This window comes from Cervus elaphus, chromosome 23, assembly GCF_910594005.1.
Source record: "Cervus elaphus chromosome 23, mCerEla1.1, whole genome shotgun sequence".
NCBI lineage: Eukaryota > Metazoa > Chordata > Mammalia > Artiodactyla > Cervidae > Cervus > Cervus elaphus.
Genome location: NC_057837.1, coordinates 58,430,628 through 58,449,807, shown reverse-complemented (window position 1 = coordinate 58,449,807; position 19,180 = coordinate 58,430,628). Strand labels below are relative to the sequence as shown.

At 44.5% G+C, this 19,180-nt stretch overlaps 1 protein-coding gene across 1 annotated transcript; it reads left to right on the top strand.

Annotated features, from left to right (window-relative positions):
• The first annotated feature begins 1,123 nt into the window (after positions 1–1,123).
• On the top strand, positions 1,124–18,612 carry RAE1 (ribonucleic acid export 1). The gene is made up of 12 exons (XM_043884160.1): positions 1,124–1,336; positions 4,136–4,232; positions 4,811–4,915; positions 5,871–5,963; positions 9,669–9,755; positions 10,717–10,803; positions 10,934–11,005; positions 11,959–12,066; positions 14,154–14,260; positions 14,345–14,420; positions 14,995–15,189; positions 18,152–18,612. Exons 1-12 carry the CDS (start codon positions 1,149–1,151, stop codon positions 18,236–18,238), a joined length of 1,302 nt encoding a protein of 433 aa, XP_043740095.1. The 5' UTR covers positions 1,124–1,148; the 3' UTR covers positions 18,239–18,612.
• The last annotated feature ends 568 nt before the right edge of the window (positions 18,613–19,180 follow it).

The following is a 19,180-nucleotide window of genomic DNA, read 5'->3' as shown; positions in this document are numbered from 1 at the left end:
GACCTACTGCAACTGGCTCTGTCACTTAACAGCTGTGTGATGTCTGACGAGTCACAATACCTCTCTCAGCCTCCTTTTCTTTTTCTATAAAATGGAGACAGCTACCCTATAGGGCTGCTCTGGAAATTATAGAAGATGGAGCAGCCAGATAATAAACAGCAGCCAGCCAATAAACGAGCTATTATCATTGTTTAGACTAAAGTTCTTGAACTCTGGCTGCATTTTAGAATCACTCAGAGAGCTTTTAAAAAATATTAATTCCCTTTTTCCACCCCAAACCAGCTAAATCAGAATCTTCAAGAGTGACGCCCAGGCATCAGTTATTTTTTAAAAAGTTTCCCCAAGTGATTTCTAAACATATAGATTCTTGGTGTTCAACTGTGGTCTGCTTGGCGACTTCAGCTGGGAGTTTGCTAGAACTGTAGGTTCTTGGACCCACACTGGACCTTCTGAATCTTCATGCTATAACTAGGTCCCCCGGATTCTCAGATGTCAAGGTTTTTGGTACGCTGCCCACACTAAGTAGAAAAGGAGAAGGTTCAGTGTATGTACCACAACCCCCCTTTTTTTCCTTTAGATATTCATAAAGGAGGAGGGGGAAGCCAGCTGATATATTCAGAGTTGGCATATGTGCGTCACAACAGTCCCTTAATATTACTATGAAACCTTACACTTAGCAAAAGACCTTCACCCGTGTTACTTCACTTGAGTCTAGCTAAGAATAGTCCTGGAAGTTAGGCATCATTGTCCTCATTTTACAGCTATAAACTGAGGTCCAAAGAGCCCAAATGGCTCAAGATACCCCAGTCGCAAATAGGGAGGCCACGGTAGGAACCCAGACAGCAAACCACCCAGACAGCTATTCGAAGGATGGCCCTGAACTTGAATTTGCGGCAATCAGAATTTTGCTACAGTAAATTCACAAGAGAAGATTCTAACTACCTTTTTCCTGCCGGGGCCGCGGAATTATCTGAGCGGTCGCTCGGCAACTGCGTCGACACCAACTTTCGACCAATCCGCAAACTGCTGGCACGAGGACTTCTAGGCATCAATAGTGCTTCTGCGCATGTGCTATTGCCTTGAGGGCGGAGAAGCCTTTTCTTTCCTTCCCTGACTTCCGGACGCCAAAGGAAGTGGCTTAGGGACGCATGCGTAGTGTCTCCGCGGTAATTAGGGCAATTTCCTCGGCAGGCGTGAGGGGATCTCAGTCCCTCGGGGTTAGTGTTCCGTCACCTCGCCTCTGTCTCCTCCGCGCCCGAGCGGGGTGGCGGGGTCGCAGGCTCTCGAGCTCCTCCCGCTTCCCATCGCCGACTTCCCTCCGCTGCGCGACTCTCAGGTAGGCCCCGTGCGGATTCTCCTTGTTCCCCGCCGCCATGGCGCCGCTGAGGCCGGGTCCCCGGGGGAGTGCGTCCCGCCGCGAGGTGCTGGAGCACGAGCCGGACCGTTGGCGAGCTTCCTGAGTGGCCCCTGGGAGGGACTTCGGAGTTGCAAGGGTGCGTTAGGATCACCGCTGGTCTGATCCCCTCGTTTTTCTCGTGGGGAAACTGAGGCACCGAGAAAGGGCCGAGTCGATGGCAGCCCCTATCGCCTCTGCCCTTTCTGGTTACACGTCTGGCTTCTCCTCAGACTCAAGCGGCCGCCTCGGAGACCTTCCCTACCATTCTTGGTAGTCTCTTCCAGGGTAACGTGCTTGAGCGCCTTTGTTACACTTATCAGTGTCTGCAGTTGACTCTGTTTCTGTTTTCCTCCGCCAAGTGTTTTATTATATCCGTGTGCTCACACTCCGCCCAGGCAAGCATCTGTGACACGCCAGGCGCTGTGCTGCGGGCCAGGTGTGTTTTAGGGGAACATCCAGACAATTCTGGGCCGTTTGGAGCTGGCACTCTCCTGGGGAGGGGGCTGGTTGCAGACAAGTCCCGGATGGGGACCGGTGCTGTGAAGAAAAGGGGCAAGTGATGGAGGATCAGGTGTATTACTTTCAAAGGCAGGGAAGCCTCTGAGGAGAGGAGGTGACTTTAAAAAAAAAAAGGATGCTCCAAGAGTTTCACCGAACGTCACTTACACACTGTAACCTATTTAAAGTGCACATTTTGATGAGTTTGGAAAGTTTAATACAGTCGTGTAAGCATCCTCACGATGCAGTTTAGACCATTTCCATCACCCCCCAAAAGTTCACAAGAGGAGCTACCTTTTGAAGTGGGACCTGAAAATTCACACTGAGACAGCTGGGGATTTGGGAAGGTATCTGAGTTTCCTGGGCTTCAAGAAAAATAATGAAATGTAGACATACTAGGTCTATGAGCGCATTAATAATCTCAAAAAGCGACTCCCTCCACCGGGGGAGGCCGGGTCACCCCAGGTTGCAGGAATAGCTGGTAGGAATGCTTCAAACTGGGAGGCGCTTATTGTATTCACACAGGCAGAAAGGAAACCCTCAGAGCTGGAGTGCTCAAGGAAGGAGCAAGAGACTAGATAGGCTAGAGATGAACACCTGCCTTCTGAACTTGTGGGTTCCCAGTGTCCTGTGCAACATATGGTCCACACAGGCTGATTAATGCTCCATGGTTGAAGAGAAAGAAGGAATAGAAGTTTCAGGCACTGTGTGTACAGCTTCACTTCGGGTGGATCTTAGTGTCTGTTTTTGTAGATGAGAAAGTGTTAGTTGCTGAGTCTTGTCCAACTCTTGGCAACCCCATGGACTGTAGCCTGGCAGGCTCTTTTGTCCGTGAGATGTTCCAGGCAAGGATACTTCAATGGGTTGCCATGCCCTCCTCCAGGGTACCTTCCTGATCTGTGGATTGAACCCGGTCTCCTACATTGCAGGCAGATTCTTTACTGTTTGAGCCAGTGGGGCTAAATAATTTGCCCAAAATCATATATTTAGTTCCTGGACTTGATTGCAGAACCTTTGTCATTCCTTTGCTCACACAGTTAGTTGATGTTCCAAATACATCTCAATCATTTGAGTCAGAGGTGGTCAGCAAGCCCCACATCCTTGCACAGAGTCACTTTTTGAGATAATAAATGTACTCATAGACCTAGTATGTCTACACTTGATTATTTTTCTTGAAGTTCAGGAAACTCAGATATCTTCCAAAATTCCTCATAGTTTTCCCATTCTGTGTTGTCATCATAAGAGATGCTACTCTTGTTATCTCATGTCACTCAGCTGCAAGGCTCCTTTGGGTAGGCAGCTGGATGTAAGAATTTACTAACCAGTTACAGAATTGAAAATACATCAATGTAAGTGAATCATCAGAGAGTTATAATATATATACTTTCTCCTTGTAAGGAAAAAAGGAAACTTGTTTATGACCCACTATCCACTAGATACTACATTTTCTACATAGATAATCTGATTTGATACTCAGAGCACCCCTGGATAAGGTGTTAATATTCTCTGTGTTTGCAGAACAGGGAAAAGGAGGCTGGGTCAGATTAGGGTCCCGATTCTGGTGAGTGGCAGAGGCATGGTTCTAACTAGGCGGACCTACTAGACTATGGCACCCCTAAAAATAAAAGTGGGGAATTCTCGCTGGGCAAATGTCCAGCACAATGCCAAACCAGATAAAGGTGGATTACTCTTTAAAACTCCTGTGATTGCTGCCAAGATTGGTTGCTTTTCTTATTGAGTTCATGCAGAAATAGTGATCTAAACCAGAGTGTGGAAATTTGTATGAGGAAAGTGAACTGTCACTAAATGGGAACCTGGAAGAACAGAGCCTTCTGCTGGTTTCCTGTTGTATTCCTACTGCTCAGTGCTGTGTCTCAAACTGTGTAAAAATGAATTTATTTTCTAGTTGATGACTGAAAAGTACTCTGCTGTAATGTATCGGTATTGGTTAATTAATTGTGATCAATGTAAGAAGGGAACTGGATGTGGGATTTATGGGAACTCTCCTGACTTTGGAATTTTCCATTAAAAACTATTCTAAAAATAGAAGGCACTCTATTAAAAGGCACTCTGCTTATTGCATATTTAAATCTCCTCAGAAGAGAGAAGCGTGATACTAAGTCATTTATTTATTTACTCTCTATATCCCTTCTATAACTTAACTGTATCTTTTTATTGCCTCTTAAGGATGTTAATTACTTATGAGAGGACCTGTCCTTTACTTTTTCCATTATTTTTTAGGGCCAAAATGAGTCTGTTTGGAACAACCTCGGGTTTTGGATCTGGTGGGACCAGCATGTTTGGCAGCACAACCACAGATAATCACAACCCTATGAAGGTACCACATACAGCTTCACAGGGTTTTTAGAAACAGCGCAGGCCAGAGAGTCCCACATCCGTGACAGCAAGAGAATCCCACTTGGTGTGGGAGCCTCCTTTGAGGTGAAAACGCTGAAATTTTGTTCAGCCTGCTTTCTCAAATACTGGAGCAGAAAAATTGTGTGTCCCCTGGACTAGTGTCCTATTTCCCCTGACATTCCTAGTCACTGAAATCACACAAGGTGCTTGTTAAAATTGCATGTGCCCAGGGTCCAGTCCACAACTGTTGAATGAGAATTTCTCTGGGAGAGGGAGGCAGGTGATGATGATGGTTGAGCACTGCGGGGCAGGAATGACCTGGTGGGCCGTTGTTGGGAAACGTGGCTGCAGGCCTGGCTTTGAGATGCTGCCTGCGGTCCAGCAGTGCCAGTACTTTCACTGGCTGGGTTACGCTCCCCCTTTTTATCCAAGTAAGTGAGATCTGATTCACTTAGTTCTTGGGAACAGGGACACTTCACCTTGATGTGTTGGTGAGAAAGAAAGCAATTTTGAATTGTGATGATGTATACATTTTAACATGGACTTTTTCCACCCCAGGATATTGAAGTAACATCCTCTCCTGATGATAGCATTGGTTGTCTATCATTTAGCCCCCCAACCTTGCCGGGGAACTTTCTTATTGCAGGATCGTGGGCTAATGATGTAAGTGCTTCTTAAATGTATCTCCTTAAATGTAGGTGCTCTCTGTCATGTATCTCTTTGCATGCGCAGGGCTGGGTTTTTTGTTTGTTTGTTTTTGCTCCAAGTGAATAAAGCAAAGTTATGGCTCATTCATGACCTTTTTTTAAAAGAAATGAGTTTAAGAGTGTGAACCATTCTGAATGGCAGGCATCACTTCTTGTGCCATTTTTTTAAGAAAGCAAGATCATATGCATCATTCAAAAATTTATACTCTAGTTCAGTATCTTGAGTATATTCCCTGATCATATGCAGTATTCATTGAGAATAAATGTCCCTAATGCTCTATGGGAATTTCTCTTCTAGGCATCCTGAAGGATGCCTATTCTTAAGGCGTATGTTAAAGTTTTTCACCTTTAGCTATATTAACAGTCCTGCATCAACACCATACTTACCAAACAAAAATGGTAGTATTCAAAAAGAAAGATAAAAATTCTGGTAGAAAAAAAGGCAAAAGATGTTTAGAAGCACTTCACAAAAGAAGTGCAGGTGGCTTGTTCGAGCAAACTTGAACCATTTAATCACACTCATAATCAGATAAATGCATAGTGGCTTTGCTGTTCACTTAAGTTGGGGACCTAGGCCAGTTATCTTACTTCTCTAAGCTTCATATCCTGAAATAAGATGGAGATGACAGGAAGTACACAGAAGTTTAGCTGTTGTAGAGATGAATTCAGATAACGCATACAAAGTGCATCATGGGAAATTCTCAAGTACCAGAAAGGGAATGTCTGAGACATAGGGTACAGCTACCACTAGTCCAGATTTCAGCTTCTTGGTGGTGCTGAGTATTACTCATTTTATTATGCCAGTTTGATAGGGGAAAGTGTCTGTCGTGTAAATTTGTGTTTATCTGATTATGGCTGGGAGCATAGGGGTTATCATTAATTGTTGTGTCTGCATTGTTTTATTACTGTAGGTTCGATGCTGGGAAGTTCAAGATAGTGGACAGACTATTCCAAAAGCCCAGCAGATGCACACGGGGCCTGTGCTAGATGTTTGCTGGAGCGATGTAAGTTTCGTTATGTTTTTATATAACCTGAAATACAAATAGCATGTATGCATGCACATTTTAGAAATGCTGTTTCTGAATTTAAATACGGTCATTGATTGATATTCATAATGTAGTCAGTTAACTTTTGTTATGTTGGTTTTAGTTAGTCTCTCTGAGAACTTCTTGCATAAAAAAAAATCCATTAATTTATTGACCTGTTTGCTTGAGCAAAGTGATAGCTGCTCAGTCGTATCTGACTCTCTGTGCACCGCATGCACCTCCCCCCATGGATTGCAGCCTGTCAGGCTCCTCTGTCCATGGAATCCTCTAGGCAAGAATACTGGAGTGCTTTGCCATTTTCTTGAGCAAGGGTTAGACAGTTAAAGCTTTTCCTATATCTCTTGATGTGCCAGGAGCTTATGCTGTTTTAAAATTAAAAATTTACAGTCCCAGGAAGTAAGTCCTATGGGGAAAATTAATCCTTTACCATTATTAGACTTTTGAAATATTTCCTTTCTTTGAAATTCTTTTTCCTTCCAAATCCTGAACATTAGCATTATAAGTAAATGTGTTTGAGTTTATTCAACTCTGAGCTCGCTCTTTTTTTTTTTTGAGAGGAGAAGGTGGGTGATTGGGGTGTTTAGTAAAGCTATACCATTTACAAAGAAGCCGACAGGGATGGTGAAGTCACGCACAGCAGGAGTCTTGGCTCTGAAGGGCCCAGCCTCCCTCCCCTCCTTCTCCCGCTGACAGCTGAAAACAAAAGCGCCTGACTCAAGAGTGGGGCAGATGTGCTGAGGAAGCTAAGTCTCAAGGTTCCTCTCCAGGCTCATAGAATTTTTTTTATTAGATGTAATTTGCAGGCAGTAAAATTAAACCTTTTAAGTGTATGATTCTGTGAGTTTTGAGAAATGGATAGAGTTGTGGTCAAAGTATAGAAGAGATCCATCAGCCGAAAGATTTCCTCTTGCCCTTTGTAGTCAGATCCTCCTCAGCCGCTGTCCCTGGAGACCACTGGTGTGTTTTCCGTCCCTGTGTTTCTGCCCTTACTAGAATGCCATCAATAGAATCCTTTTGAGTCTGGCTGCTCTCAGCTCAGCGCACTTGAGGGCCGTCTAGCGTGGGTCTGGCAGTAGTTAGTTTGTCCTTGTTGCTGAGTAGTAGTGCATGGTATGGATGTTCACCATTTGTTCACCATCCACAAGCTGAAGGACATTTAGGTTGTTTTCCATTTTTGGTTGTAATGAATAAATGTTGCTGTAAACACTTTGTATGCTGGATTTTCCGTGAATATAAATTTTCTTTCTTCTTGAGTTTATATCTAATAGTGGGCTTGCCGAGTCATATGAAAAATTTATGTTAATTTTTATGAGAAACACCAGACTACTCACACCATTCATTTATGTGATTGTATTTAGTTTACACATAGCAAATGATTCTGTTTATAAATATTTTGAGTTTCTCCCGTTTTAATCATCTCTGAAAGTCTTCTCTAAGGCGTTTCTGTCAATCTGTAAAGTGTATTCCTGATTTGTCTGATTAGGCTATTATGAGATTAATAATAGTTTTAAATTACACTTAGAAAAACAGCTATTTGAGTAGATTTTAAATACTTCTAATTTATTTTACCTGTCTTTCTTTACTGATGAGAGAACAGATCAGAATTGTGAGTTTCTTATCAGGTATGGTAAGAAATAGAGTTACCTGATATCAGAATTCTGTTTGTTGTTCAGGTGTTCTTGCGTCATCTTTTACAGAAATGTACACAGCCTATTTCCTTTCTCTAACTCCATTAGAGTCATGCGCTGTCTAGTGGAAGAGTCAGAATATAGACATGAAGAGTTCCAGTTCAGGGAGCTAAGTTCTTAGAGAGACAGGATGCACTGTGCTGGGTGGACAGAACCCAGAAGGCAACTATGAAGTTGGGAAGGGTGCAGTGAAAGCTTTGCAGAAGAGGCAAGAATTGAGCTGAATCTTAAAAGCAAACCATTTGCTTATAGCTTTAGAGAACTGTCTCCATTCCAAATGTGGATTCAAATTTCAGCTCTATCTTCACTTTTTGGCTTTGCCAAGTTACTGATCTCTCTGAGTCTGTTATCCGGTCACTCAAAGACTAGCCTGGCACCTGTGGGAAGTGGTTAAGAGACTTGCTTGAGGTAACATAGAGAAAGGCTGAGCCCAGACCTGGACCTTCTGGCTCCAGAGCCCAGGCACTGACAGCCTCCCTCACAGGGGCTTGTAGGAAATAGGAGCCGGCGTGGAAGAGGAAGGCATATATGGAAAGGCACAGAAGAGCCAGAGTTACCCTTGAGGTGTAAAAGCCCAGCTGGTGAGGGTGATTCTCCAGCAGTCCAAGGACACAGCTCGCTGTGTGGACACAGCAGATGGAGCTTAGAGGAGCTGATTTGGGAGCATTTAGCGATCTCATTCCTCTGCGCCAGCCTTTTGATAGACTGGCCTCTGTCTCAGTGTGTCCACTGGGGCCTGGCATCCTGCAGCTGGTAGGGTCAACATTTCAGGAGATTGAGGGGCCAGTGTTTCACTCAGCCTCAGGACAGCCCATATTAGCATCTTTCCAAGGATTTGTGGACTTACCCTTAGAGCCTCATTAATAGAGAAGACAGTTTTCTCTCTTCTTTCAGATGGAGAGCTGGTGACTTCAAATAAGTTTTTGCTAGGGAAGGATAATGGTAAATCTGAGCTGTGGAACCAGAAGTGACAGGGTAGGGGTCTGTAGATTATGGCCCATGGGCCCAATTTGGCCCATTGCTAACTTTTGTAAATGAAGTTTTCTTGAAACGCAACCACACTCATTCATTTGACAGTGTGTATGGCTGCGTTCTAGCTACAACAGCAGAATTAGGAGTTGCATCAGAGACCACTTGACCTGCAAAGCTGAAATATTTACTCTGTTACCCTTTAGGAAAAAGAATTGTTGATGATAGGTCTAGATTTTCAACTCGGTACTTACTGTTTTTTAAATTATCTTGTACTTCATAATTGACTGACCTACTTTATGAATTCTGTATGTGAATATTTTAAAACTATAACACAGTGCCAATTTTTTAAGCTATTCTGTAGTTTATATTGGACCAATGATCATTGTAAATTAGTGTAGTTTTATTGCATGCACTTTAGAATGCTGTTAGATGTTGAACTGAACACAAGTGATAATGATTGAACATATGTGGTATAGAGCAGAAATTGCTGGGAGAAAGATACAGTATATGTGGCGAAATGTTTAAACTGGTGAACGTAGATGATGTGTTTGTGAGTATTCATTGTACTATTCTTGTACCTGTTGTGAAGGCTTGAAATTGATGAAAATAAGAAAAAAAAATGTAAGTGGCTCCTGGTAGGTAATACACATTGATACAGGATATAAAAGGCTGCTCCTAGAAGGCTGCCAGTGACCATGACTGCCTCTGAACAGTGAGCTGGGGTCAGGGAGGGACATGGTTTTCATTATGTAACTCTAAATGCTGTTTAAGTTTTTTATTAACCTGTTTACACATTGTCTCTTAGAAAAAAATTGATAATTGAAGAGAGCTGGAAATGTGTTTTTTATGACATTGTAGTTTGCAATACACAAGCCCCCAAATAATTGGAAAAATAAAAATTGCAGAATAAAACCTGCCTCAGTATGTTCAATCTAATATCTAAATGTCCATATAGAATTTTTATTTTTATTAGAATGTCAGATTTTTTTCTACTTTATTTTAGGATGGGAGCAAAGTATTTACAGCCTCATGTGATAAAACTGCCAAAATGTGGGACCTCAATAGTAACCAGGCGATACAGATTGCACAGGTAATAAATAATAAAATTTATCCTCTGCAGAGATGCTGGGCAAGGCAGGGTTGTAATGATTCTTACTCTTTGTTACAGGAAAGGTGCAGTTCAGCTGTACCAAATCAATTAGACTTAAATATACCAGAAACCTCTTAAGCACAAAATGACACCAATTTTATGAGCACTCTCGTTTTTACTGGTGTTTCACAAGTTGTTCTATCAAGGGTCTTCCGCATTTGTGTGGTTGAGGGTTGCATCATGAGGAGCTAGTGATGTTCAGACCTGTAAAAAGGCAGTGTTAAAACTGATGCTCAGCATTCCAGCACCCGTGTTGGTTTGCGCTGTCCCAGGCTGCGTTTGGCCACTTGTTCATTAGACAAGTATGTATCAATTGCCAGTGACAGCGCAGGCACTGTCCTTGGAGTAGAGACACAGCAGTGAGTGAGAGGCACCCTCCCCTGTGTCAGGAGCTTTTACAGCCTACTTGAGGATGGCAGGCAGGTTCTTGTGTGAAGACTGCTAAGAAAAGCAGAAACAATGAAGAGGAGAGAGCCTAGAGCCGGAGGGTCAGGCCTGGTGAGGAAGAGCCTCTTGACACTGAGACACTTTCAGGAAGGTGTCACATACCCTGAGACAGCAGTCCCGTGTGCTAGAGCACCTCTTCGATCTCTAATGTTTGTCTTCTCAGTGATACAACTGTGGGGGAGTTCTTCCCTGTGAGTTGTTTCTGAGTACTTCCCCCTTCACTCTCATACTAGTTAATTATGGTTCAAATCAAATTAAATTTTGTTGGTATGGAAGGTAGGTACATGCTCTTAATGTTACACAGAATGTTTTGGTCATGGGGAAGGACTATACCATCCTTTGGTTTTTGTTGAGTATGACCTCAATATTTAAGATTCCTTTTCTTTGAATTTCCAGAACCAAAGCTGTGTGGCATGTTACATTACCTTTACCTGTTTTGGTTTTCTCTTGAAAGCACGATGCTCCTGTCAAAACAATACATTGGATCAAAGCACCAAACTACAGCTGTGTGATGACCGGCAGCTGGGATAAGACCTTAAAGGTATGCTACATAGTCAAGGGACTTCCTGGCCTGACCAAGGTGATATTCTTACACTATCTGGATGTTAGCTCTGAAAGGTTGGTCACTTGTTTTTTTGTTTTTGTTTTGTTGTTGTTTTTTTGTCTTTCAGTTTTGGGATACACGATCATCAAATCCTATGATGGTGTTACAGCTCCCTGAAAGGTGTTACTGTGCTGATGTGGTAAGAAGTTTTCTTACTTTATGATGCCTTACAATTAGAGGACAATGTAAAAACCCTTCAGACTTTAATAATAGATGTGGGATGTAAGTTTGGATTGCCTCAGTTGTCTTAACCTAGATTTTTGTACTGCATATGTTCCAGAACTACAGAAAACTGGATGTCACACTTTTTTAGTCACTTATTATACGAACATATTCAGTCACAGGCCATGCTGGCACTGGTATGATGTGTACTGTACAAAAACTGGCAATAACTTTGTGATGTGGGACTAGATCTTTGGTGACTGTCCCTGAGTGGGATAGAAGCTGAAGAACTTTCTCTGTTGGTGTAGCAATAAGTCTTAAGAGTGTACTAACTGCCCCATAATTCCACTTTCAGGAATTTATCATGAGAAAAGTAGAGATGCAGATGTTCTTTGTTCTGTATAATAGAGTGAAATACTGGAAATGACCCAGTGGGCCAACTCTGCAGTCATTTGATTTGAGGGAACATTACTTAAATGGCCACTACTACTGTTCTCAGGAAAATGTGTGGAGCAGTGCTCACTGAACACACTTTAGTAAAGAATGTGAATTGTATAAAAATTACATATACACACGTGTGTAAAAACTGCTCAAAAAACAGACAAGAGAAAACATACCGTAATGATGACAACTGTTATCATTTGAAGGGGTAGTAGAACAATGATTTTTATTTCTTCTCTATTCCTCAGTATATGTTCTAAATAAATACTTCATAATATTTCATAGTTTTAAAAAGTCTTTTAAAAAGGTATGTTCTACTTTCAAATATGATTTCTCTAGGTTACCTTGAAACATGTAAATACCATTGGATTGTTAAGCTTAAAAAAAATTCACTAATTTTTGTGACTCTGAAAAAATTGATTGAATACTTTGGTATATAAAAGAGCACACCCCACTTTAAGTAGGTCTCTGCTTTCTTCTTTCTCCTAGATATATCCTATGGCTGTGGTGGCAACTGCAGAGAGGGGCCTGATTGTGTATCAGTTAGAGAATCAGCCTTCTGAATTTAGGAGGATAGAGTCTCCACTGAAGCATCAGGTGAGTCATGAATCAGATCAGGAAGCTTGTATTTAGCATCATAGGGAGTAAATGCGTGCATGTGGAAATTGTTGTACTTTTGGATATTAAAAGGAGGTGACTTTAAGGATATAAACACAGTATTCGCGGGTAAATACCATCCTTGGCAGACATGCCCTGGGTAGCAGAATGCTGCTGAATGGGTACACACTACAGTGAACTGGTTCCATTGTGAGTCCATAGCTTCTGCCTTCAGCTTGGTCTCCACCTGCCACAGATTCTTAGATCTTCTTCACCTTCTTCCGATCCCTCCCTCCTTTGGCCTTTGTCTCTGCAGATCAGATCTGCCTCTACTCCTAGAACACAGAAGCTGATAATTGGAAGCTTCCTCATCTTAACTCCTGCTGAACCTAGAACTCTGGCTACACCTGCCTCTTGCCTACCTTTTCCCACCTGTTGAAGAGTGGTCCACGCTCTCCAGTGGCCAGTTTTGGTTGGGCTCTGCGCCCTCCCACCTCTCAGGAGCCTCAGGCTATCAGCCATTCACCTCCCTCCTGTATCTCATCTTCCCTCCTCCTCACCCCCTCCAACTTTTTGTTCGCTGGCATAAGACAAACTCAAGTCTAATCCTGGGAAACAAACCTCTTCTGACCCTCACACCCTCAGCCAGCTAGGTACCTTTTCCCCTTGTAAGTCAAGTGTCTTAAATGAGCTTTCCTGGTTCTCCTACCTCCTACTCATTTCTCACCCACTCCTTTGAGACTTCTGCCCCTGTGACTCCACCAAAACTGTTTCTGGCACGGCCACTGATGGCTTCCTAGTCAGTGACTCCAGTGGATACTCGTCACCCTCATCTTACCACAACCATGGCACTCACCAATGTTCTTAACTATATGTTCTTAGGACTTTGTGCCTGGGCTCTAAATGCCAGTGTCTTAACTCTGGCCTCTGCTTGCTGCTTTGTCTTCCTTGCTGGTTCTTGCTGTATCTTGAAGTTCCCCAGGCATCTGCCCTGGGCCACTGCCTTCTGAACCTCAGCACGGTCCCGTCTGCCATTCATGATTGTTGGTTAGGGGTGCATGGTGAGCTGGAGTCTTGGATCCCTAGCTACCTACTCTCTGTGCTCCTGACAAGGGCACCCGCAGTCTGACAGCTCCTATGCGTCCCCCCCGACCCCCAACCCCTGGTATCTCAGCCCAGTAGCATCCCATACCAGGCCCAGGGCCTCCCCACTGCCCCCAGCCTGCTCCTACCCATATGCTCTGCATCTCACTAAGTGGAGCCTTTAGCTGTCTAGGCCAGAAATCAGGAGTTGTCCTTTACTCACTGTCCGTCCTTTTCTCCTCCCCCATCTCATTAACCACCACGCTCACTTGCACCCTGTGTGTGGTTTCGAATCTGACCATTTCTCTCCTTCCAACTCGAATGCAGCTCTTGTTGAATGACAGCAGGAGTGTGGACCTATGCGTGTCTGCCTCTGGAGACTGGGCCATGGGCTCTTTGTTTGGGATCTTCTGTGGAGTCCAGGAGACCCTCCTTTGGGCCCTCAGGCTCAGTGTTGGATCAAGTGTAGTGTCTAGCTTTTGCATAGCTTATTCATGGTTTAGAAAGTTCTGGCCACATCCACTGTATGCTTGACCCTTGTTCCCACATCCTCCCCCAGCAAACACTACTTCCCTTTTCCAGTTGGGGATGCAGAGACCCTGGGACACTGGGTGACTTCCTAGAGGGCACTCACTTAGTCAGTGGTATGCTGCAAATCAAAGGGATGTGTCCTCCCAACCCACCAGGGGGTCAGTGCCGGAATAGGAGCTGGTGGGGCTGAGGGGTGCGTGCCCTGCTGCCATGACAGCGAGGCCGCAGGGTAGCAGAGGAGCAGCAGCACCTGGACGGAAGAACGTGGTCTGCGGTTTATTCATAAAGTCATGTAGCTGAATAAAAAAATAATGCCTACTGGAGGAATGGAAAAATCTTCTTTATCGTGTTTGAGAAATATGTTTCTGGTTCTTTCAAAACCCAAAAATGGAGTAAAAGTTGTTTACTTTCACGTTATTTATGGAATGTTATACTTCACATGATGATGATATACTTTTTCTCCCCAACTATAGCATCGATGTGTGGCTATTTTTAAAGACAAACAGAACAAGCCAACAGGTTTTGCCCTGGGAAGCATTGAGGGGAGAGTTGCTATCCACTACATCAACCCCCCAAATCCGTAAGTGAGGCCTGGTCAGCTTGCACATGTTCATGTGAGACATTTTGTTTTGAAGGAAAGCTAAGTTGGGCCTTTGTTTTTCAGTGCCAAGGATAACTTCACCTTTAAATGTCATCGATCTAACGGGACCAACACTTCAGCTCCTCAGGACATCTATGCGGTGAGTTTTTAGAAACGTTAATCCTGAGAATATGTCTAGAAACTAGACTTGGCGGTGGATAGCTGAGTCATTATGGGATCAGAAAAGATCACTGTCATTGTGTGTGTTCATGTGTAGGGACAAATGTCTTACATGGGAGGTTTCGGTTTTCTGTTTTTATGAACATGTTGACTCTCTTCATTCTCTGTTTCTGAAATGCAAGCTTAGGAGTTTTGGGGAGCAACTTCCACCTATATGAGTGCTAGTATAGTAGACAGTTGGTACGCTTAGCTAAAACTGAGAAATTGCTATTTGCTGAAAAAGAAAAAGGCATTTTCCTGAGGTTTGCTCCTTGGTGCCACTAGCTTACATAGTTATTAACTTCTGCTGACTTGTGTTTTTAACGAGAAACAAGATTCAGTCCTGAGCTGTCAGTTGGTTCAGGAAGCGGGGCTGATTTTTGATGTGATCAGCAGGCCATCAGTTCTAATGAAATTATGATTGTTCATTTTATGTTCTCATTGAACCAGGAAGTCTGCGTTGTCAAAAACCCGGTTTCTCCTCCCTCCTCATTGTGTGTATCCATCCTTCGTAGGTTAATGGAATTGCGTTCCATCCTGTCCATGGCACCCTTGCTACTGTGGGATCTGATGGTAGATTCAGCTTTTGGGACAAAGATGCCAGAACAAAACTAAAGACTTCGGAACAGTTAGATCAGCCAATATCAGCCTGCTGCTTCAATCACAATGGAAACATATTTGCGTATGCCTCCAGCTACGACTGGTCAAAGGTGAGAATCCCCAGGCCTGCACTGGCGCCGTCCAGCAGCAGAGCTAGGCTCTGGTGTACGAAGGCCTGAGCTTAGTTGTGAGGCCTCTCCAGACGTGCTGTGTGTCTTGCACGTGACCTGTCACCATCACCTCACTGCAGCAGGAAGCGGCAGGGCCTCCCCCTCAGCCTTCCCTGAGAACATGCCCACGTGAGGTGCTTGGTCAGCGTAAACCCAGCAGCCAACACTCTGGGGGCATCTGAGTCATTCAGGGATGTCGGGGGTTGTTGGGTGAGAGTGACGAGGGCTCGGCAAGGTGCCCGGCCTTCACCAGAGGCATAAGCTTTTTGTTTGTTCACTGTTTGGGGAGCGAGGTTATGGACTGATGGGGTCCTGGTTGTGTTTGAGTCATCCCAGTGCTGTGGTAAAAGAACTGACCCTAGCACTCAGGTTTCAGCCACAGTCTCACCTCCACACGTGTCTGTCTTCACTCGTCCTGCCCCCCTCCCCTCCCATCCCCAACACACTTAACTCCATTCTTCTCTGCCTCTTTGTTATTCCATCTTCTCTTCCTGTCCCCTGTCTCCTTCTGCCATCTATAAGCACACACTTCAGCTGTTCTGAAACAAGCTTTAAGAATCCCAGTGTCCCCTTACTGTTAAACTCGTCCAGGGAGGTAACCACCTGCCCTCTTGTTCCCCCGCCTCTGTCTCCTCCTTAGTTTCCTGGAGCTGTCGTTGGGACCTCACTGCCTTTGTCCTCGTCCGGTCCAGAAGCTGCTTATTGTCTGCGTTGGGCACTGTGGGCCACCCCTTCCTCTTCATTCACAAAGCCTTCTCCCTGGTCTCTGACATGTCTACTCTCTGTTGTGTTCCTACTCCTGACTGCTCACCGTCTCTGGTGGCTTGCCCTTCTTCCCAACTCTTGGACGCAGGCCTTTTTCTGTAGTTCTCCTTCAGGTTCCTCAGGCGCATCTGCATTCATGAAGCACCTCCAGCATAAGCTGGTGGCTCTTGTGTCTCACCTCCTCCTGACCTTGTGCCCCAGTTTTCTGTGTACCCATGCCAGTGGGGTGTCTGCACCTGGGCACCCCCTGAGCACCTTAACCTAGGACATAAACATCGGGTGGATTTTCCAACCCGTCTCCTTTTATCCTCCAGGCTTGCTGCTTCTCCTGTGTTCCTCTTTACTTAAACACCACATGGTCAGTGGGGCAGAAGTCTTGGAATCACCTATGATTCTGTCTCTTTCTCTCAGAAGAGCTGGGCAGTCACTGAGCTGCATCTACTTCACCTATGTGGTACATCCTGCCCGATCAGCACACTGTTGTGATGCCTGCTCTGGTCTGTGGGAGGCACAACCTCTCTGAGTCTTTGCTTCTGTGAGCCATGCAGCTGCCCCTCCCCCCCCCTTTTTTAAGCAACTTCAATGCAGTAAATTGCACATAACATATGTAAAAAGTATACTTTGATCAGTTTCAGTATCTTTATGTACCCGGGAAACCATCACCACAGTCAAGATTAACAGTTATCTCCCCAAAAGGTTGTGTATTGTAATCCTTTCTTTCACACACACATTGATTTCCTTTCTGTTGTTATGGATGAATTTGTGTTTTCTAGAATTCTATACAGATGGAGTCATACACTAGATAGGCTTTTTTGCTGTTACGTATGTCACTAGTTCGTTCCTTTTTATGACAGTAGTATCCCATGGCTAGGATCACTGTTTATTTTTTCACCTGTGGAAGCCATACCCTCGGTTTTACAAAGAGTGTGCTGTTTTTGGTTCTGCCTGTCTGGAATTGGAGCCAGCTTCTGGCCTGGGGCCCCAGGGTCTCCGTGGGCCTCTGATGGAACTCGTCTTCTTCACCTGCTTGACCTGCAGCCACATCAAAACTCCATGTTTTACTCACATGACACTCAGGTCTCTGTTTTCAAGCCTTGAAAAAATAGTTGTAAATTGAAAGAAGTGTATAACCAGAGCTCATTGATTTGAATGCTGCTCAGAAATCCTTAATCAGAACAGTTAATGTCAACTTACAGTGGAATACTTAATTATAATCTTTTAATTTAAAAAAAAAGTTGTTCTAGGAGTTTTTCATTGTTCTCAGTTGAAGGACAGTATCTGTGGTATGGAGTCATAATTACGTGGTTAATATTAGCTTGCTGCTTTAGTGTAACCTGTAAGAAAAGCTATACTTTGTATATTATGAGACTGGTTGGTCATTGTTTGAGCAGAATTTCTAGAACCATCTCGGCATAGCTGTCAAGGAATGAGAATAAAGCGTGCCATTGCAGAGCAGGTGGCAGGGTACACCCAGAGGCCCTTCCCACCTCCGTGTTCCAGGCCTTTCGGTCACCGTGGGTTTCCACTCCTCTTGTCTTGTCCACCCGCTCTGCTCTCTTCCTGTCCTGTCACTCTCGTTGTCACAGTCTTTGTGGCTGCCATTGCTTTTTCCCCTCGCCGTTCATAGCCTGGCCTGAACTGGGTGTTTCCACCTCCCCCAGTGTCAGGTAGCCCCCCTCCCTCCCCGGCAGATAACACCAACTCCCGCACGTCACCTCCCTCAGCGTCTGGGATGGCACATCTGCTCCCTCTTGACGTTACAGACTAGGTGTCTCCTGTGCTGAGAAACCTGCAGCTCATTCTCCACCACCCTCCCCTCCCCAGGCTGTGCTGTCTGGGGAGTTGTCTCAGCAGTAAAGCAGTGGGTGGAAGGTTGACAGGAGTCTCAGTGCTGAAGAGAGAAATATGTAAAAGATCATACTTCCAAGGGGACATTGCAAGTCCCACATCCTTAACCTTTTCTCTGGGGACTGAAGTTTTTGTTTAAGATTTGACTTTTATTTTTCTCCATTTACCTCTTTCACTCCTAAGAGATTATGCTTCACGCACAGGGTGTAGGACTTGGCATGTTAAAAGTACCCACAAAATGCTAACCTGATTTTTCATCGTTTTTAAGATACTGTTTTTTCCCCCTTAGGGACATGAATTTTATAATCCCCAAAAGAAAAATTACATTTTCCTGCGTAACGCAGCCGAAGAGCTAAAACCCAGGAATAAGAAGTAGTGGCTGGAGACCTGTGGGTTGTCCGGAGTTTTCTCTCCATTCTGCCTCGTCTTTGTACGAATTTGGGTCCCAGCTTTCAGTAGGTTGTCAGCCCTGGATGTGGATTTCAACCTCTGGAGAAAATGATGTCATTCTTCAGCAGTCAGGAGCCAGGCGGCCACAGTGACTGTCCGTCTCCATTCCACTGCCGGTTACAGGTTTCGTCTGTACCTCTAAGGAGATTCAAATCATTATAGACGTCCTTAGATTCACATGGGCGCCTGCCAGGTATTTGCAGTGCTTCGTCCCGCAGTGTATGTATTAGAGAACATTGGGAAACATTTGGCAAGCCTGTACTGTATTTTGTAATAAACATTTTGAAGATTGTCTCCTAAGCTCCCTTTGTCTGACTCTCCTCTCACCCACCCGTGAGCTCTGAAGTGGTTGTCCTGCTCAGCGTCCTCGTTGGGTTTTGGTTCGTGATTGCAGATGCCCTGTCGGAAATGAGAGATCGTGCCCCTCAGAAGAGACAGTCCTGAGCCGGGGTTGTCTCTGCCCTGTGGCATGTCCAGCAGCAGCCTCTCCAAGCATTGCTGGACAGTTTGGATGTGCTTTTCTTTTGCTTCCCTCATTCCCATCTTTGACATTCCAGTGCTTTTCACCTCTGCTGGGTGTCCTGGTGACTAGAACATGGTTCTTCTTCCTGTTTTGAGGCACAGCCCTTTGTGGGCAAAGCCCAAGTGGGTGATGCCTTTGTGGACTCCCAAGTTAGAACCCAAGTCCGCTGCATGGGAAGTGCTCTGAATTCGTGTCCCCGGTAGCCATAGTTTTGGAGTGTTTTTTTATTTCATGTAATAAAATTCCTGATTGGTAAGTATCAGAAATGAGAGTCTATTGTGTTTTTACCCTGCAAACCCAAATGCTTCTGCTTTACTCTTTGGGGCCGGTTGTAAATTAACTTGC

Bases quoted from the DNA above. Each gene is read 5' to 3' on its own strand.
- RAE1 (XM_043884160.1), top strand. From the start codon at position 1,149: ATGCGTAGTGTCTCCGCGGTAATTAGGGCAATTTCCTCGGCAGGCGTG. The intron at 4,916-5,870 runs GTAAGTGCTTCT...TTATTACTGTAG, and splicing joins CAGGATCGTGGGCTAATGAT to GTTCGATGCTGGGAAGTTCA. The intron at 12,067-14,153 runs GTGAGTCATGAA...CCCCAACTATAG, and splicing joins AGTCTCCACTGAAGCATCAG to CATCGATGTGTGGCTATTTT.